The sequence below is a fragment of the Lingula anatina genome, chromosome 3, assembly GCF_051362555.1.
Source record: "Lingula anatina isolate TDL-2025a chromosome 3, LinAna3.0, whole genome shotgun sequence".
Lineage (NCBI taxonomy): Eukaryota > Metazoa > Brachiopoda > Lingulata > Lingulida > Lingulidae > Lingula > Lingula anatina.
The window spans coordinates 2,243,594-2,266,200 of record NC_141769.1 but is presented as its reverse complement, the minus strand read 5'-3'; the positions used below and the strand labels follow the sequence as shown (position 1 = coordinate 2,266,200).

The 22,607-nt window shown below is 35.1% G+C and overlaps 1 protein-coding gene across 1 annotated transcript; it reads left to right on the top strand.

Moving 5' to 3' along the window:
• Nucleotides 1-1,254: 1,254 nt before the first annotated feature.
• LOC147762778 (TNF receptor-associated factor 2-like) lies at nt 1,255-19,964 on the top strand. Its single transcript, XM_087007603.1, has 4 exons — nt 1,255-1,491; nt 2,996-3,056; nt 14,148-14,252; nt 19,535-19,964. Exons 1-4 carry the CDS (start codon nt 1,343-1,345, stop codon nt 19,592-19,594), a joined length of 375 nt encoding a protein of 124 aa, XP_086863729.1. The 5' UTR covers nt 1,255-1,342; the 3' UTR covers nt 19,595-19,964.
• The last annotated feature ends 2,643 nt before the right edge of the window (nt 19,965-22,607 follow it).

Below are 22,607 nucleotides of genomic sequence, written 5' to 3'. Positions count from 1 at the left end.
TGTGGGGAAAAAGCAGGAGGGGGGCTTAAATACCTTGCAACTCTGCGGTATCAGTTACATTTAGGAGAAAACGGCAAATCGGGACAGTGAACCTTTTACTTTAATATTTTTGTCACTTTTTTCCGCATTTGACAATGATTTGTAAAAAAACAATTGTCTCCTAGACATACAGAGTATCTGTTAAATTACCCACATCTTTTATTGTCCGTTTTAAAATGTAGAATCTTGTATAGAAATTAAAATAAATAAGTAAAGGAATTAAATCAGAATAACATATTGAAAGATCAGAGAGAAAAAGTGTGTGTGTGAGAGAGGGACGTGGGAAGAAGCAAGAAGGGGAGGGGTTGAATGCTTTTCAACTCCTGCTTTCCCTTTCCCTAATGACTTCTTCACTCATGCGGTATCAGTTACATTTGTGAGAAAACGGCAAATCGGGACAGTATATCTTTTACGTTAATATTATTGTTACTTTCTTTTTTTTTATATTTTACAATGATTACTCAGAGCTTGAAGAGAGGGAAAGAGGATAATAAATAAATATTTACCATCACTTTTTTTTTAAATTCTTATTTGATATCAACAAAACAAATGAAACCCTGATAAATTATTTTATGTTATTTTTCTCTTTTATTTAAATAGAGCCTGAACACACATATTTATAGATCTAAACCCTTGCAAAAGTTCAATAGACTACAAGATAACATTTCTATTTCCAAAACCACTTTTATTTATATCTTTATAATATCTATATAAGCCGATATAAACAAGGAGAAAAAATATTTCCAAACTGTGTATAGGTAAAAAAGAAAAATGTAAATAGATTAAATCAATAATAATGCAACTGTTGACCCCGACAAAGGCGATCTTTCATCTTTGAACCGAAAAGCACAATGTCCTCAATATTCTACTGCTGCGCCATCTATTTACAACTGTCCTGATTTGCCTGTGTCCTGATTTGCCGTTTCTGACCTGGATTGCAGGTTTCTCCTAAAGCGAGGCAGTATCCATATGAAAAAGGTCAAAGGAAACGTTAAAGGAAAATGGTACTTCACAGTTGTCGTTACATTTATTGCCTATTTCAATAAATTACATTTATTGCCTATTTCAATAAATCGTACCTTTAAAGATTGCATCTGTGTATCTCAAGATGTGCTTTATAGTAAGTTTCTTTCACTTTTAAGAAATAAACGTTGCTTTTCTATTTAAAACAAGTTATTGCATGCGGCACAATGTTGTGCTCTCGTTTAAGCATCCAAAGTTGACGGTGCTTTTTGAGGTTACTTGTAATTATAAGTTGTTATAACATATATCTACAAAGAAATAGTTCTTCCTTGCATGCAAAATGAAGGGATACAAAGTCAACCTTAAAGATCCCGATGCCGAATTACCGTCGCACCTGCTTTGTGTGAAGTGTAATCTGTTGTTAAGGAAGCCACGACAAACTGTCTGTGGACACCGTCTGTGCAGCGGATGCCTACAGGAACATGTCAGGTAAATCATCAGTCATATTATCACTTTCCAATACACTAGAGAAAAAGACTCTGGGCACTATTAAACACAGAATACGATCATTCGAAAGAAAATAGAGTGGAAAGCGGAATAGGACTTCGGTCCTTTAAAAGGTAGAAATGAATAGAAATGGAACGATTGACCTATTGCAGCCCTTAATTGTCATCAAAACAAACTGCAGCCATGCTGGATGCTATCGTGGCCCACAGGAGCCTACCCATGCGTCTTGTAGATCGACGCCTATTTACATGCATAAACGACATGCACCGTGTCTATTTCGTATGTTATTAAGCCCTATATAGCAGCGGAATTGACAAGGCCCATACTGCACACATCTTTAACTACAGTATAGTAAGAGATGCAAAACAGACACGACCCATGTCGCATTTATCTCTTACTGTAGATTTTTTAGCTTCAGATGGCTAAGATTTAAAACTCGAAATTCACATGGTCACGTCCTGTCCGTCATTCAGAGACCCATAGAAGCAAAATTGACCAGACACACACTGTGCATCTTATAAAACATGACATTGACATAGCCATGCATGCTTATCGCGTAACTTGCTGGCTCTCATAATGATAAATGTACGATTGTCATGCGAGACTGCGGCTATAGGGCTTAATAACATTGGAAATAGACATGGTGCATGTCATTTTTGCATGTGAAGGGGCATCTAAAAGATGCATGCATAGGCTCAGGAGGGAAACCCTTTACATGCGAAAATGTTAAGCATTATGTACGGAATATTGTATCAAAACTGCATGAAGCCCTTATTTTGAGCACTGCCTCCATATAGTGACCATTAAAGAAAAACCTTGTCACTTACTCTTCTTAAACTCACAGGAAATTTAAGAAATACAGGACTAAAATGCAGCCTGAGTTGGAAAAGCAGTCTAATAATTGGCTTCTTTTTCTGTTTTACATTTTTGTGAAATTGCTATCTTTCACAAATTGGCATTTTCAATTGTAACTCCCATTGGCTTGAAGCCCATTGGTAATCAAATTTTCTAAATATCCATGAAATTAATAGAAGATAATTGAAAATTGGTGTTAATTATACTGTTAATCATTATGTAATATTGCATCAAAACTCACGAAAAGCCTATATACTGTACTTCTTGCACTGTCATCGCAATCAACATTATGATAAAAAGAAAACTGTGTTACTTATAAGTTATTTTTTTAACTTAAAAGAATGATTCTTAGGATTGACATACAGCTCAAATAAGAAAACCAGTTCTATTGGATTATCATTTTTCATTGAAATAATACTTTTTTTTGTGAAATTTTTATTTTTCTCATTCTGGCATTTTCTAAATGTAAAAGTCTCCTGGGCCTGAAGCCTTATGCATTTAGTTTTATCAGCATTACCTGTTGTGCATAATTAAAATTTAATGACTTTGCATTAAACCATAGTGTATTATTGCATTAGAATTGACATTATTTTGTGCCTTATTATTTTCTGTTTTTTATTTATTTTTGCAGTAGTGGCCCGCAGAAGTGTGTTGTACATGATTGTCCAGACATTATTCCTTCTGAAGACCAGGTATGTGAATACAAAAGATTTCAGCTGTCTGTGATTGACAAGTGAACCCTTTTCTTTGTTTTTTAAAAAATACACAAATTACAGGTATCTTACAAGCCACCATGGGAGAAAAAAAAACACCCTGCCCATAGCGCAAGTATAAAAGTAGATTTCATCATTAAGTTCATGACAAAAAGCAAGGCCTTTGGAACTTCTTATTTAGGCTGACACAATGTCCATGCTGATTTTGAACTTTGTAAATACATGTAAGAGAGTTTTCTACTTAGCCTGCTCTCGGGTTTCATTATTGCTCTGAGTACTAGTATATGTAACCATATTAGTACATTTATTTAAAAAGTTTTATGGCTTACTTTCTTAATATAAAATTTTGTTTATAGAATTTGTGTATTTATATGTACCCCAGTAAATGCAGGTAATCACATACAGTTACTACAGTATACCAAAATAAACAGGCAATATACCAATCTATTTTCTAGGTATACCCTGGCAGAGCTGTTATGTACAGATATGTAATATTTTCTAGGTATATCCTGACACAGCTGTTATGTACAGATATGTAATGTTTTCTAGGTGTATCCTGACAGAGCTGTTATGTACAGATATGTAATATTTTCTAGGTATATCCTGACACAGCTGTTATGTACAGATATGTAATATTTTCTAGGTATATCCTGACACAGCTGTTATGTACAGATATGTAATATTTTCTAGGTGTATCCTGACAGAGCTGTTATGTACAGATATGTAATATTTTCTAGGTATATCCTGACAGAGCTGTTATGTACAGATATGTTATGTTTTCTAGGTGTATCCTGACACAGCTGTAATGTACAGAAATATATTGTTTTCTAAGTGTATCCTGACAGAGCTGTTATGTACAGAAATATTATGTTTTCTAGGTGTATCCTGACAGAGCTGTAATGTACAGAAATATAATGTTTTCTAAGTGTATCCTGACAGAGCTGTTATGTACAGAAATATAATGTTTTCTAGGTGTATCCTGGCAGAGCTGTTATGTACAGAAATATAATGTTTTCTAGGTGTATTCTGACAGAGCTGTTATGTACAGAAATATAATGTTTTCTAGGTGTATCCTGACAGAGCTGATATGTACAGAAATATAATGTTTTCTAGGTGTATCCTGACAGAGCTGTTATGTACAGATATATAGTGTTTTCTAGGTGAGTAGTATAAGAAAAACCCGGACAGTTCTTAAAAAGGATAGGGCCCTGATAGGGCCCTCTAAATGATTGTTTTTCTTATTTTCTTTTTTTTTTTTTTATTTTATGAAAAAAAGTTATATTGGCAAAATCAAGTGTGTATACATAAGGATAGATGATTGTTTTAGTATTTCATTGTACTGGATGAACAAAAAAGACCCGCATTTGTTATTATTGATCTAAAAAAGAGAGGTGGCATTGTTTGCGGTTCAGTTGAACGCGGCGCATAGTAAACAAACAAGGATCCGCTAACAGTCAGGTGAGACTATTGTAATGCACAAAGAGAGCAGTATGCAAGCCAAATACTTACAGTATTGTGAGAGTGTGTGGTTCGCAAACACTTAATAGATTAAAACCTCCCATTTTATTGAAGTAAACTGTATTTGAACGATAGCGTTAAATGAATGACACTATGAGCCAGGCAGTGTTATAGTAAAGCAGTATTGTTTGCTGGTCAAGCAACTGTTGTAGTGGTTTATATGCACAGCCGCATTGAATATTATTTTGATCCATATGAAGCTTTCCCTTTATTTCTAAATGATCACCTTAGTTTGTACAACAAATAAAACAGTATTGCACGTTGTAAGTGTACATAATCTGTTAAGCACAAGGCGTTTTGGTGACAAAATCCAAAGCATTTTTAACAGTATTTGTATGATAGTATTCTCTTCGTTAAAAATCTGAGTTTTTCTCTTTCAACTAAAAATTCTACAGTATTTTACCTTTTCAAGGTTAAACATTGCAGTATTTTTTCTCTTCGTCTTTAAAAATCTGAATATTTTTTTTCTTTCAAGTAAACTTTTACAGAATTTTAGCGATTCAAAGCTAAACCTTGCAGGTTTTTTTCACCTTGTCTTTAAGAATCTGAGTATTTTTTCTCCTGCAGATGAAACACCATTGTTTTTAATGTAAAAATGAAAAGTATAATTAAATGTCTAAAGGTGCAGTAGACACACCGTCTTCTAAAACTTTACGTTTGCAATAGAAATAGGTAAAGGCGTCCCGCCTCTGCACGTAAGAATACATTGTGTTATTGAATAACCTGATGCCCCTGTTTATACCACTACCACTCTTTCTGTTTAATAAGACGTCTAAATATTTTGTTTTATCTATAGTATTGCAAGTCCTATTTACACCCTTGCAGCTGAACTTGGATTTTGTCTCTTCTCCGTAACAGTAGTAAGTCTTACTGCAAAGACCAACGATACCGTCACCAATCCACTCGGCTTTGAACAATCCAGGCGTTCTTTTGTCAAAGGCCTCGTGCTCTGGCGTATCAGTGCGAGGAAACCAAAGATGTTTTTCTTTTTCATACTGCTCACGCATACCAGGTTTTACAACGTCTTCTAAACTGTCCGCCGAAAAGGCAATGTAATGGAATCCGTGTCCATTTCACAATACTGGAAATCGGACGGATCCACAAACTTCAGCATGAAATCGTAATAAAATTCTAGCATGCGCAGCTTGGCATACTGATACACCATGATCCCGATTTGAATGGGTAAGTCGTATTTGACGACTTTTTTGTTTAGTTCGATCTCGTATGTGCTTTCAGCAATTTGATCTAAACGCCGAAACCTGGGGTCGTTGATCTTTCTAGAGGCCTTAGCTTCACCGCAATATTGCACATCGCTGTGTTTTTCTTTATTGGTTACTGTTTTACCGTACCCCGAATTACCAATGAGCTTCATGGTATCGGCAACGATGGCCTTTGTTTTATCTTTGTCCCCCTCTCTACGAGCATCACTCACGACATTTCCAAAATGCTCGAAGCAGGCTTTAGGTGTGTACTCGACAACCTGATAGATTAGGGAGACACGAAGACCGTGGGTCAGATACCATTTAAGAAGGGGTGTGGCCAAAACGATTTTTTCTCCAAAGAAACTAGCGATCAACGATTTTCTAGGGGTGCGCATGATATTATTTTCCTGGGCAAAATTTCCCATGTATGACCCAATGTCGTCTCGGGTAATCGTGGTGTTTTTGAAAATGGGAGGCATTTCGGCAAACATGGGTCTGAGTTCAGAGGGGACTTCTATATCACACTCAACGAACCCAAACAACTTATCATTTCGAACGGCGTCTAAAATATCGTCGAATTTGAGTTGATATTTGTTCTCAGTTGGGAGTGTATTGTTTTACAAATTCATTTACTTTAACGTTGTCCCGTTGAAGTCTTTTCCATTCACACTCCCACATTTCAACCAGAATATACCCTTGTTCTCGAATGTATTCACTATTTTTGTCTGTTTGGATTCGCAGTGAGGACATAGAAACCTTTTTGGTATCATTCATAACTTTATAGGTGCCATCTTTGTTTTGATTAAGGTGGCAACGGTGGCCGTGAAAATAACACCCGTGGTATTGATACACAGTCTTTGTTTTTCGACAAAATCCATCGACAGGTAGTCGGGGGAGGTAGCCTATGCGTTTTTCAGTGCCGTTGCACTGATGTCGGATGTTTACACCATCTGAATGGGCGACCCAGTCTAACCACATCGTGGCCTCTCTCCCACGTGGATGGGAATATTCACGTTTATACCCAGTCACTTCATGTCTACGTATGAACGGCCCCGCGGGCATAGGCTGCATCAAGCACCACAAGTTAAGAGCATTAGCATCGTAGCCAATGATTTTCTTGCAGAGCTTTGGTGCATCTAGAGTGGCTTTTCTGATGAAGGTTTTATCCTTCTCGTGGTGACGATGGAATATAATACTGGGACCGCCCACGATGGCATTTTTCAGGAGGTAGTGGAGATCGCTGTTTTTGTCATCACAAAGAGTGAAATAAGCGTCTCCTACGTTTTGAAAGAGGTATTTCAATGTCAAACCTGGTACACTATAATACCATCTTTAAACATATCTATACCCCTCTCAAGGTAGAAGGCGAACATTTTAGCCACTGCTTCCAACATCGGCTCAACGTCTTTGTTGTTATACCAGGTGAGAAAGTCGCGCATTGTTTGCATGTGGTTTTCATGCCAAACGCGTTGACACAATGCATAATCCTCCTCACTTATGTCATTTTGTTTCAACTGTGAGAAAAACGCTTCGCGTGGAGGGAGACTTGCACACTCAAGTTTGTCTAGGGAGTCCATCCATTCATAAGGAAAGAACCCCTTGGATTCTTGGCACTCGAATGCCTTTAAAAATTGACTATAACTAAACCCTGGAGCTAAGAAATTTCTAATATCTAAGATTTTTAACCTATCCGACTTGAGCACCATGAAGTTATTGTTCCGCTTTACAACAAAGCGTATTTTTTCCGAATTTAACAAAAGCGGGAAAAACAACGTCTTTATGGCATTCAAGTCATAGTGTCCACTATTAAACCCTAAAACGGGTAACTCCTTTAAATAATTGCTAAATTTACCACTAAGTTTTGATAAATAATGTTTGTTTTTCAACTCGTTTTCATCCTCTCCCTCGTCCTCGCTGTTTTCATTTTCTGATCTCTTTTCCAAGTCTTTTTCTATTTTTTCATCTAGAGTTTCAAACACCCTAGTAAACTTTTGTCTTTGAATAGTTTCGGCTGCGCGGCTTATGTCTTGTAACGTATCAATGAACCGTTGCACAGCTAGCAATGGCTCATCATTGGAAATAATGCACTCAGGTTTGGTGTACCCGGGTACATTGCTACACACACTCACACTCAAAAACTGGTGTTCGTTTTCCAAGTGAAGTTTTTTGCTGCGACCAGGCTGCTGATGTTTCGGCAACAGACACTCAATATCGAAGGTTGCCTTGTATGGGTAATATCTGTCTTTTTCGGGGACCACGATGCCTTCATCTTCCAACTGTTCAAATATTGTCTGTTGGGGTGTGTAAGCTTTTCCAGGGAAGCGGTGCTCGACAATAGCTTCACATGTCCGTTCGTGAGCATGTAGGTTACCTTTGTGCTTGAACATTTTGTTGCATTTTGAGCAGCAAAAAGACTGAGTGTATTTCCCCATGTCACGTATGTACGAAAAGTGATTTTCATACACATTAAGCGACATGGTTTCCTTGTTCGCACTCAGCGATCGACGCACAAGTTCAGCAAAAGTCGCACCGTCTTCTGTTTCCTGCAGCTCGTATACCGTTATGTTGACTTCGAACAGCTTTTCAACTCGCTCCAGTTGGTTGAGCGACACACCCTCAAATCCTTTTATCTTGCACCTGGTCTCAGCTCTGTATTTTTCAAAAAGTTGTTTAGTGGTTTTTTCTAGTTGAAATACAGGCCACCCCCTGTGCAAGGATAAGCAGCGGAAAACGCACAAATTGTCTTTATAACAACCATTCTTATCTCCTTGAAGTGCGACCAAACCCTTGTTGTTGGAGATAAAGTTCGGTAGAAGGCCAGCGCTGCCGATCGGATGACCTACTAGCTTGGTCACGTAGAACGTAACGTTAGTGATCATCTCTACTATCCATCTGGAGTTGGGTCTCTCCTGCCGGGCGCACTCCAAAATATCCCTGACAGTAATACGCTCGAAAAAGCCGTCTAGATCGTCTTTGTTTTGGATCAAATACGGTTCTTCAAGGAAACAGTGATTGTTGCTGCTGGGGTGATAATACCGTATTTCCCGTGTCTCGTTGTTTCTTTAAAAAAATCCGTAAGACACATTCAGCTTAAAGACAGTCTTTTGGTCTTTAAACACGGCAGCTAACCCTTCTCGAAGATCGTCAGGGTGAATCGAAGTCAACCGAAAGTTGTACCAGTCTTGTAATTTGCTTCCCCTAGAGAATCGAGTGCGGATGCTACTCCAATGTTGCATGTAGGCGTCGCGTACAAGAGGTTCAGTATCAGGAGGAAGAAGATCTTCAGGCATGCTGACTGGATCAGGGGAAAGGATAGCCCCAGCGCCATACCCCACTTGAATTTTCTTACTAACGATGTGGGGTTGAGAACCTGCTTTTCTTTTGTTCGAGAGCCCCGGTTGCGGATGAGCTTCAGCCTGGTGGTTTAGACGGTCCTGTGGGGTGGCAAATACTTCGGCACACTCGGGGCATCTTAAGGTCGGTTGTTCTAGTCTGGTCGAGTGTAAGCGCATGTGACGAAGCATGTTACCTCTGAGTTTAAATCCTTTTCCAAAAGTTGGGCATTTAATGGCATTTTCTGTGCTGTTTAAGGTGATCGAGACGACTAAATTTCACCCCGCAGACATCACATTCGTGGTTTTTAACACCATGATCAACACCTTAATGGCGAATCAGATGTTTCCTCAGGAGAACCGTTTTCTGGCAAATGTTGCACGTGTGGACCATGGTTGCTGCAATGAATATGTAACTTGTTACACTCCAGATATAAAACTGTGCATTCAAAAAAGATTGGCTAATACATAAACAAACGATTTATATGTTGCAACTAGCAATTCTATTGGTTGATTATGACATCATATCTAAAAATAGATTTACGTGTGAGGCATTTAATTGGCTTGAAATAATACAATACGGCCACATGATTGGTTGATTATGACGTCATATCTTAAAATAGATTTACGTGTGAGGCATTTGATTGGTTGAAATTATACAATACTGCAGTTTGATTGGTTGATTTTTACATCATATCTAAAATAGATTTACGTGTGGGACATTATTTTGGTTGAAAAAGATCAAACTACAACTTCATTGGTTTCATTAAAGATATGTGTCCTTGTTTCTGATTGGCTACTGAAAATATTGCTTTTAATAAAATATCGTTCACAACAGTAATTTTGTCATAGGTCACTATTTCGTCGGAAACAATGGATGACAGTGACGTATTCCCCGATTGTGCATCAGAAGACAAGCCCTTGTTTTTTCGAATACCCTATTGTAAAGAAGAGGATAGAGTTCTAAGTTTTCTTGATTGGTCTGGTAGACTTCTCATTAACCCTATACCTTTAGCCATCAGCGGGTTTTACAGGGACCCGAATGCAACCAAATCTGACGACACGGTCAGTTGTTTTAATTGTAATTTAAACCTAAAGAACTGGGACCCGTTGAGAGATGCGGCAGATGTCGAACACGAGCGTCACAGTCCACACTGTACTATGAATACAGTCGACAAAAGACAAAATAATCCACTAAACGTTCCACTGCCACCCGAAAAACGACACGAATTAGTGCAGTTGTTTGTCGCATATGAAAAGAAGACAAATTATTCACCCAGCACAGTGAAAACACTGTTAAATATAGGCTTTGGTAAAGTAGACAAAACACCAGATCGAATGTCATACACTCTATTTTAAAAAGCAGTATTCGAATAATTGTGCTTCATTTATGCGAAACGGTTGAAAGAGGAAGGATGAAACGGAGACACATTAATAAGAAAACCTGTAGAAGTAAGGGACTGACGGTTGAAGACGAAGGGAAACTCTATCATAGCCCTGTTAGTTTGGAAAACTTACTGGCACAGAAGCATGAGGCACGCAAAGTAAAAAAGAAAGCCACACGGAAAAAGTTATTGGCTAAACGAGATGCACAAACGATGAAGCGATTTCCAGCTGATGATATATGTGAAGGGGTTGATCTTAACAACATGTCAAAATATAGTTTCTTGTCAGCAATGCTTGAAATATTTTCAAAATACGCATGGGCCGTTGGTGTAATCGAAAAGAGCAGATCGCGCCCTAGGTCGTTAAGAAGAGTGTACCCGAAAATAGTAGGACCATTACCCCCTAAATCAGATGCAGGGACAGAACTTATGAAATCGGAAAGAAGTTGAGGACTAAACGCTCCGTTAGAGTCTGGGTATTAACACCATGAATATGACCCAGGCTTCAACCAAGACAACTTTTATTTGAACTGAATCTGCAACTCTTTAGACTGAGGAAAAACAAGTCATAAAAAGAGAAGAATTCAATTTTAGTTCAATCTGAAAAAAGCGACTGGATATTTAGTCTGTGTGACCACCAGAATTTCGCGACGTCACGTTTTCAAAAAATGTGTATCTTGCTTGGGCTCAAAGTTGTTTTGTAGCACTGCATCGCTTCACCGCCATGTACATAACACGTCGTGCGGGTATGCCACATTACATTTTTAAGTGTTAAAACAGGCCCAAATATCAACAGAAATGTAAAATGCAATTTCAAAAGGAAGAATAAATGAATTTTATATAATTTGCTTACATGTGTTTTGTAAAATATAAAAACTGTATTTTACTTTCAAATGTTAAATTTTGACATCGGTTTCAAAATAAATGTAAAATGATCAAAACATAAAAAAATCTCCATGATATACAAAATTAATCGACTTACATTGTACATGGACAGAAGTTTTAGTGTCCGTGGAAAAATATTTTGGAAAAAAAAGTTTATAGATTAACAGCAGATTTGAAAATAAGTCCTAACAATTGTTGTGACTAGTAAGAATTTACGTGCAATTAGCTACAGGTATCGCAATATGAGCCAAAACATCTATATGATTGTTTAAAAAATGATTTCTTTTTTGCCACCAATCATGCTTGTTGTTAGTGTTACTCGATTTATGGATTTGTGTTTGAATTTCCTACCGTACGCGAGTGAATTATTAGTCCCAAACCCTTAGCCTGGGATGTTTCTTATCTCGGCACGAGTGACATTGAAATCTTTTATTTGCTGTAACTAAGGACCTGTAAACAAAGAGCGTATATTAGGAGGGCCGCCGTAAATTCAGTATTTGGGAAACTAATAAATCAAATTTCTCAGAGAACATACTCTTTCTGATATGATGTAGCCTAAAGATTACCAAAACTTGTCTAACAAACTCGTTTAGAGTTCACAATGCATTGCTTGCGAGCCCAACACACCTGTGCAGTGTGAGTAGCCTATATATAATAAACACCTAAGTAGGCCAATGCGTTCATTTCGACCTTTGACACCTGATCCATTAACACGCTCAATTCATTCCTCCAGCTCGTATCCCTGTTTGCTTTGGAGTTGTACTCCTAAACACGATACAAGAGATTAGACTAGACGGTTATTTAGGACACACGTCGTATTTGACACAAGCGAGACACTTGTGATCAAACGTGATACAAATAAGCCGAGATGGCTTGAATCATTCACAATGACGAGATATCATTGATGAAAAATCACCAAACAAATGTGAGACACCTTTGCTGACCGACCCCTTTCTTCCCTTGTTTTTCATTTTTTCCCTCTCTGACTTGCAGCTGATGAAGGTCATTTTTTGACCGACATAGCTTCAGTGTTCATAAAGACATAGGGCGGCTTCGTCACTGTTGTGCAATTATTGTAATAACATGTCTTGAAATATTGTTCGAAATATTTAAAAAGTTTACAACATCTTTTATTGGGGATTCATGTGTGGTTCTTCCAACTGAAAATTCTAATTTTAAGACGAAAAATTTGAATCAGAAAAATGCTGTTATACTTTTTGAAAGGGAAAATGTTTTCCCATTTTTTAAGTTGAAGAGAAAAAAAAATACCCCAACGTTTACATTTGAACTGGTAAAATGCTGTAAAACTTTTACTTGATAGAGAAAATACTTTTCATTTTTACATTAAAAACAATGGTGTTTCATCTGCAGGAGAAAAAATACTCAGATTCTTAAAGACAAGGTGAAAAAAACCTGCAAGGTTTAGCTTTGAATCGCTAAAATTCTGTAAAAGTTTACTTGAAAGAAAAAAATACTCAGATTTTTAAAGACGAAGAGAAAAAATACTGCAATGTTTAACCTTGAAAAGGTAAAATACTGTAGAATTTTTAGTTGAAAGAGAAAAACTCAGATTTTTAACGAAGAGAATACTATCATACAAATACTGTTAAAATGCTTTGGATTTTGTCACCAAAACGCCTTGTGCTTAACAGATTATGTACACTTACAACGTGCAATACTGTTTTATTTGTTGTACAAACTAAGGTGATCATTTAGAAATAAAGGGAAAGCTTCATATGGATCAAAATAATATTCAATGCGGCTGTGCGTATAAACCACTACAACAGTTGCTTGACCAGCAAACAATACTGCTTTACTATAACACTGCCTGGCTCATAGTGTCATTCATTTGATGCTATCGTTCAAATACAGTTTACTTCAATAAAATGTGAGGTTTTAATCTATTAAGTGTTTGCGAACCACACACTCTCACAATACTGTAAGTATTTGGCTTGCATACTGCTCTCTTTGTGCATTACAATAGTCTCACCTGACTGTTAGCGGATCCTTGTTTGTTTACTATGCGCCGCGTTCAACTGAACCGCAAACAATGCCACCTCTCTTTTTTAGATCAATAATAACAAATGCGGGTCTTTTTTGTTCATCCAGTACAATGAAATACTAAAACAATCATCTATCCTTATGTATACACACTTGATTTTGCCAATATAACATTTTTTCATAAAATTTTAAAAAAAGAAAATAAGAAAAACAATCATTTAGAGGGCCCTATCAGGGCCCTATCCTTTTTAAGAACTGTCCGGGTTTTTCTTATACTACTTAGGTGTATCCTGGCAGAGCTGTTATGTACAGAAATGTAATGTTTTCTAGGTGTATCCTGACAGAGCTGTAATGTACAGAAATATAATGTTTTCTAAGTGTATCCTGACAGAGCTGTTATGTACAGAAATATTATGTTTTCTAGGTGTATCCTGACAGAGCTATAATGTACAGATATGTACATGTAATGTTTTCTAGGTGTATCCTGACACAGCTGTTAAGTACAGATATTTAATGTTTTCTAGGTGTATCCTGTTATGTACATAAGTGTTATGTTTTCTAGGTGTATCCTGACAGAGATGTAATGTACAGATATATAATGTTTTCTAGGTGTATCCCGACAGAGCTGTTATGTACAGAAATATAATGTTTTCTAGGTATATCCTGACAGAGCTGTTATGTAGAGAAATATGTTTTCTAGGTGTATCCTGACAGAGCTGTTATGTTCAGATATGTAATGTTTTCTAGGTGTATCCCGACAGAGCTGTTGAACGTGAAGTCCTGAAACTAGAAGTGGACTGCACTAACATGGGAGATGGCTGCCCATGGGAGGGGAAACTAAAGGAAATTGAAGTAATCATTTGTTTATTTGCAAACCCTTACGAAAATTTGCTATAGGATCCTATAGGATTCCTATAGGATCCTATAGGATCCTATAGGAAATCTTATAGGATCGTATAGGGCACCTTTCCTATAGGATTTCCTATAGGATCCTATAGGAAATTGTTGTAAGTTAAAATCTTGAGAAAAATACATATCTTATAAACAAATATCTTTCTAAACAAAAGATATTTGATATAGGTCAATTTTATCAGTGGAATTGTCAATTATATATCACTGTTAAAACAAAAATGCTTTTTATTGTTTATAATGCACAATCTTATAGTCATCTATAGGATTCTATAGAAATTCTTTAATTTCTATTTTAAGGAAATCTTGAAAAATTGATCATTTGTAAAGTAATCTTTTATGGAAAAATATTCTATCATTAGGAACGTTTTTGTACCAAATCATTGAAGCTGAAATTATTTTTTAAAATTTATGTTCAGACCATTACAAAAATTCCTATAGGATCCTATAGGAAATCTTATAGGATCCTTTAGGAAATCCTATAGGAAATCTTATAGGATCCTATAGGAAATCTTTTAGGATCCTATAGGAAATCCTATAGGAACCTATAGGAAATCCTATGCTTATTCATATAGGAAATTTTTATAAGGCCGGTGTCAAGCAACACAGAGTCCTACCATTCTAAGGTCCGGCGGACCCGGTGTTTTAAAACTGAGAGTCCGGCGGACTCCCTGTCTCGAAATAACGGGTCCTGGACTCTATGTTCTGAAATGTAGAGTCCCCCTAGACACTCTATTTCAGTACGGAAAGTCCTAGGACCCTACGTTTTAATACTGAAAGTCCGCATTGAAGAGCAATAATGAAATCTCACACTTAAAACTTGCAATTTAAAAATGAAATTGAACATGATGTTAACTGATATGGAGGGAAGAATTATAAGAATTAAAGGTAAAAAAAAAAAACATTATTAAACTCTGTTAAAGTGTAACGCGTAGTATAAATGTGCATTGTTCGCATTTCATAAACTTTAATTTGCAGGATTATCTTTTGTATGCAATTGAGAAAGAACATCACTCAAGAAATATAAATTTATTCAGAATACATAAGTGCCTTTGGTGAACTTCCTGATTTTACAAAAAAGTTTAATTTATTAATCAGTATAGTAATTGTTTTTTCTCCTCATTGTCCGTTGTCACCCGCATTTCCATCATCATGCAAACTTGATAAAACATCTGTGTCAGTGCTTCGTCTAAAATGAGAAAAATATAATCCATAGTTTCACATTATAAATAAATTTTTAAGTACATGTAGATATGAAATCCTTTCTTGTTGATACAATCTTGCTTTATTGTTGTCCATATAATACACAATGGAAAAAACTTTAATTAAGATTTCTAATGTTATTGAGAAACATGGAATACATTCCTTTTGGGTTGATTCCATTTTAATTTAGGGTATGCAACTTAAATTAAAACTTTATATAAATTGTTAAACAAAATTAATTGAGTACATTTTCAATTACACTACATAAGCATGTATATTTAATAACTAATTAATGTCGTCAGTTTCCAGAAAATACATATTTTGCACAAGTTGGCATTGATGCACTGTATAACGCTAGCTGTCACACATTTATGAGTGGTAGTCATTGTAGCCTAAGTTACGCGTATAGTCTAGAGAAAAGAAACGTTTTGCACAGTTTAGCATCGATTCATTGTGTACCACTTGCTTACACACATGTACGAGTGGTATTCAAATAAGTCACGTGTATATAAAGTCTTAAGCATCACAATGCAATGGGATATGTGTGAAATATATTTTAAGTAGATCCAATTAAAAAAAGGTATGAAATGTAATAAAAAGTGAGTATAAAACATATTATTACGGAATGAAACACAATAAATGGACAGTAATTTGAATATTTAACTATTAATTTAAAAAAAAAAAAACAAGATTGAAAATAGAGGCGTCATAAAGTCAACTCCAGTGTGGGACTCGAACCAACATATTGTTAAATTACTATAGCATACTTCCCTGTCATTGGATACCATAGAAGACTCATCACCAGTGTCGCTGTCCACTACACCACCAGGTCGTTGTGCAAACCACCGCCGTTTTGTTATATTATATTTACTTGCATCAAGGGTTTGCTTTATTATAATTCTATTATACCCAGATTGTCAATATAAAGCGCTTTTACTAAATATCTACTGTTCTACAGTAGGACCCTAGCTTTTAGACCCAGTTCTTCTGTATGACGGGCGGACTCTGTGTTTCGTGATAGCTGTCATGAAACGTGGGGTCCGGTTAAATGCAGGGTCCGGGGGACCCTGTATATTATATCCAATTACCATGATACAAGGACCCCTGGTTTCTGAAATAATGGGTCCCGGACTTTCTGTCATGGGGGACCTTCTGGTACATGACACCGGGTTGAATGAAAAATAATGAATCTGGTCTAAATATCAGTATATAATTTTAATTTTTAATTTATGTTCAGACCATTACAAAAATTCCTATAGGATCCTATATTAAATCTTATAGGAATTTCTATAGGAACCTATAGGAAATCTTATAGGAATTTCTATTTGAACCTATAGGAAACCCTATGCTAATTCATATAAGGAATTTTTATAAGGCCGGGTTGAATGAAAAATAATGAATCTGGTTAAAATATCAGTATATGATTTTGATTTTAATTTATGTTTAGAATATTACAAAAATTCCTATAGAATCCTATAGGAAATCTTATAGGAATTTCTATAGGAACCTATAGGAAATCCTATGCTAATTCATACAGGAATTTTTATAAGGGCGGGTTGAATGAAAAATAATGAATCTGGTTTAAGTATCAGTATATGATTTTGATTTTTAATATATGTTCAGAACATTACAAAAATTCCTATAGGATCCTATAGGAAATCTTATTGGAATTTCTATAGGAACCTATAGGAAATCCTATGCTAATTCATACAGGAAATTTTTATAACGGCGGGTTAAATAAAAATAATGAATCTAGTCTAAATATTAGTATATAATTTTTATTTTTTATTTATGTTCATACCATAACAAAAATTCCTATAGGATCCTATAGGAAATCTTATTGGAATTTCTATAGGAACCTATAGGAAATCCTATGGTAATTCATACAGGGAATTTTTATAAGGGTGGGTTGAATAAAAATAATGAATCTAGTCTAAATATTAGTATATAATTTTTATTTTTTATTTATGTTCATACCATTACAAAAATTCCTATAGGATCCTATAGGAAATCTAATAGGAATTTCTATAGGAACGTATAGGAAATCCTGTGCTAATTCATATAGGGAATTTTTATAAGGCCAGGTTATATGAAAAATAATGAAACTGGTCTAAATATCAGTATATAATTTTTAATATATTTTCAGACCATTACAAAAATTCCTATAGGATCCTATAGGAAATCTTATAGGAATTTCTATAGAACCTATGCTAATTCATATAGTGATTTTTTATAAAGCTGGGTTGAATGAAAAATAATGAAACTGGTCTTAATATCAGTATATAATGTATTTTTACTTTTTGTGTGATCATATTCACTTACTTCATATTTCTTCTATTATATTGAATGTCAACCTTATTCAATCGGATTTTACTTGACCTTGGCTGTTTTAAAAAGTGAAAATGCAATCCTGCCTAATATATGAAATATAATGTAAAAGTATAAGTGAACATTATGGGTATAATACTGTCCCTCATAAAGGATGGGAAATGGGGACAAATTAAAATAATATAAAGATACATTTTATTATAAACCATGCTCAATCACTTGTAACTAGGATCCAAAATAATATTTTGGATCCTAGCTTGTAAGGTTTAACAGTCAACTGATGTTAGCTAGAGAATGCCCTACTCCACCAGCCATAACCACAGATTCAACAACTGTGAATTTCTTTTGTTAGCCTGGCACCTATTATTAGTACTACTCCTGTAGCTATTGTTACACTAGTAACAGTAACCGCCTATTAGGTGTTATCAGATGTGTGGTATCCTGTCTAAGTCTTTGTTTATATGAGACAAGCAGCAAATGAGTGTACAGCTATCAAGACAGTTTAAATTCAGGAGCATAGTGGAAGGGTACAGAGTGTAGAAAAATCAGATTGAGGAAGGTATGTATTACAGTAATGCATTGGATCATTTGGGTATCTAATCAAATTGAAAATGAGATAATTAATTGATCTAATTTGTAGTGTACCTTGTAAACATCATATATATATATATATATATATATATATATATATATATATATATATATATATTACATTAAACAAGTTATAATTTATAATGAAGAAACAAGGATACATAATGCAATCATTGTTTAGTCTCTTTATTTCTTATAAATAAAAACTGTGATCAATTGTTCATATTTCTTTAAATGCAGTTGAATCTAAAAAAAATGACATTTCATTTAACTTTTGGTTTGTGATTTATGAAAAATTATCTATTTGATGTTATCCACAACTGCCTCCAAGGGACCATCATGATATATAACTGAGGAAGACCCATGCTAATAAATAACATACAATTAACATGTTAGAGGGGCTGTCAGGGCAAATTTCATTACCTCACACGTTCCTCAGGATCGTTTATTTGCCAAGTTTTCTTTCCCTTTAATTTCTTTTCAACCCTTAATGTGAGGTAAACACCATAAATTGTTTAAAAATATTTTTTGCTAACCTATACATAATGGAAATGAAATGTGCATTGTGAAAATCTGACCATTTTGCTTACACAAAAGCTATAAATTTTAACTTGGGGATTGCTTTTTTTGTGGTTTGGACTGATGATTTAGGTCAAGCAAAGACTGGTGAGAATAGGGAATTACTGTTTACCCTCGGAAATGAGTTTTCTTATAGTTGTTGGGTCTTTTTTGGCCCTGGCAGCTCTGTAATGGCCCAATTGCATATTTAACCAGAGTACAGTAGAGTTTTCTCCACTGCAAATTCCTGCATTTTAAAATTCATTTCTGATTGTTCCTGTGGACTTGGTCCTATGAAATATGTTCATGTTCTTTATATATATATATATATATATATATTTTTTTTTTTTTTTTTTTTTACAAATTATCCAGCTTTAATACCTTGTCTTTGAAAAAAATTCAGTAAACTAATAAAGGCTATGAATTGCTCAAAATAGAATTGGTGCAATGATTATTATTGATCTCATTAGAAAATTTTTCATTCATCATTTTGCATTTTTGTAGATATGTACAATTAATTGAAATTCACAATGTCTATCTTTCAGAATACATCTGCAAATGGTTCAACACAACTCAGGCGGAGGTTAAGAAGGCCATCACAGTAAAGTTGAACAATGTACAAAAGACTTATCACAGTAAAGTTGAACAATGTGCAAAAGACTTTTGTCTGAAATTCTTCAATTATTAAGTGACTAAAGCAGTATGCTGACAATGGACACGGTCTGGCCAAGGGAGGTTTTAGCCACTCATTCTGGCAGGAGTTCGAACTCACACAAGAAAAAGACAGTGACGCAACAGTTTGACAAGACATATTGGATACTTGTGATAACTTATAGAACTTATAATTAAATTGCAGTACCAACACCATTAAATTTGCAAAATTCCATAAAACAATTCTCTAGTAAGCTGGTTGCATACCATACTGTGGAATATGTACATACATTTATACATATTGAATAAAGAATCTAAACATGATATTCTCTTTTGTTTTGAGGGACCACTGTCTATTACCAATTTTGCCAAAGATCCAACAATATATAAAAAGCTGTAAAAATATTCAAAGCAGTTAATATGAATTTCTATAGGTTCCTATAAGATTTCCTATAGGATCTTATAAGATTTCCTATAGGATCCTATAGGATTTCCTATAAGATTTCCTATAGGATCCTATAAGATTTCCTATAGGATCCTATAAGATTTCCTATAGGATCCTATAGGATTTCCTATAAGATTTCCTATAGGATCTTATAAGATTTCCTATAGGATCCTATAAGATTTCCTATAGGATCCTATAGGATCCTATAGGAAAAAGGGACAATTTCCTATAGGATCCTATAGGAATTCCTATAGGATCCTATAGGATATCCTATAGGAAATCTTATAGGATCCTATAGGAAATCTTATAGGAAATCCTATAGGAAATTTTCGTCAGGGAAGACCTTGCTATTGGAGTTGTTTGTCCAAGCCATGTATATTTTGGCATACAAATATATTTAAGATGCGAAGGACAAACTTGTCTACATGGAAAGTTGGATTTGTGCTGTTTTGAATACATGAAAACAGTAACCTACCTTAGCAATATCTGAATTATCGAGGTACAAGAGAACACTAATTAAAGTAAAATCTTATCATACAATCATAATATATTTGAAGTAGTTGCAAAGAAAGATTTGGGTAAATCAGAATTTACAGTCTTTTTGAAAATTTCTGTGAGGTTAATTTTCATAACAAAAATTTAAAGCGAAATATTTTTAATTCAGCTATATGATTCTAGCCAATATATATCAATACTGATGAGACTGTTGTTTTTATCCTTTGCTGAAATAATCTGCTAAGTCATTTTAGTAATGTGACAGTAACTTTTTTAAAAGACACAATCCAAATTTCACAGTATAGCTTTGATGCCATTTGTTTCACAGCATACATGTATGGAAGGCCGTTTGTACAAAAATGATGAAGGTATCATTTTGACAAGAAAATTTTTTTGCGAGGTGCAAACATCATTTTGAGATTGTCAGTTTCATTTCATGAGAAAAGAATTTTCTACAAAGTCATGTTATCATTTTGCATGTCGAGTAAAAGCTAAAACAACAGATTTCCAAACGCGTTAGAAAATAGAAACATCCACTGATTTCCCATGTCTAGAGAGTGAAATATTAGAAAATATGCCCCTTTCTCCTTCTGTGAAAAAATGAGATATTGAAACATGTTCATTTTTGCCATTTTAGTTTCAATGGAAAAATGAAAGTTATTTTGCCATTTCTATCAAATGGAAATGAAAAACGGCCCTTTTGTTCATTTTCTGGCAAAATGTAAATCATTTTGCCCCACCATACACGGACCCTTGGATGCGTTAGTTCCTTTTCCCACTGTTTGTTATGAGATGACCCCTGGTATTGTGTCATCTTGCGCAAAGAATGTCGTATCTCAAAATGATAAATTCGACATGCAAAATGATAAAACGACCTTGTAGAAAATACTTTTCTCTCAAAATGATGTTTGCACCTCGCAAAAAAAAAAATCTTGTCAAAATGATACTTTCATCATTTTTGTACAAACGGCGTTCCATATAGATGTAAGTACCACAACTAAAAATGTGGTATCCACAGCTAACCCTTACAGAACATGAAATGTACACTCATTACCAACTTAAGTCATGTTTTCTAGAATCTAGAATTACTGGGCACTTTCAATCAATGATAGAAGCAACACATCATGAATTATACATTCTGTACAATATGACCTGTATTTTCCTCTCTCTCTGTACAGTATGAAGCTTTATAATTAGAGAAAAATCCAACATGGCCACCATGCACCCCTGACCATTATGGCCCAACTTAGGTGTGCACGACATGTACGGTGTCTTATTCGAAAGATCAAATATCTTCTTTAATGAAGTAAATTTCATATTTCCTTTGCAATTTATGGGTAAAGGACAATTCTTTTTTTTAAGTAAAGCTAAGACCATATCTTTATTCAAAACGGCTCTTCATCCAAGATGGCGGCCATAATTTCACCAATTTTTGCAATTAAAGCAATAATAACTCTTCCTTTGAGATTCAAAATTCCGCAAGAAATACATTGTAAACAATGCATGGAAATATATTATATTGCATTTTACCACTAAAATGGCTGTTATTGTTATAAAACTAAAATCTGTGCTTGTCAATAGGGCTTTCGTTTCCTTTCTTCCCGTTCGTCAAGGCATCCGTTGCCATTGACGTTGGGGTGTCACGCGAATTCTTGCGTTCATTCGAGACCCAACTAACATATGGCGCCATGAGAAAACAGACGCACATGATGCAATCTGCAGGCGTTAGTTGCGAGTTTTTGTACAGTGCGTCGGATAACGAAAAGCCCAGAACTGCACACATTGTAGATATAAATGCATTTTGAGCAATAAGACGAATATATCTTATAAATCTTATATTAGTGTTATACAGTGTTGTTGTTTTCTGCTTTTCCGCGGTTTTAAGTAGGTCACCAGAAAATATCGCTCGATGTCACGTGACTATGCAATGTCAGAGAGGGCTCCGTCAGTTAAAATCTCTTAAGAGGTTTTAACAAAAAACAGAACGTATTGGGAAAAAACCCTGGACTAACTTTGAATGCAGGAAT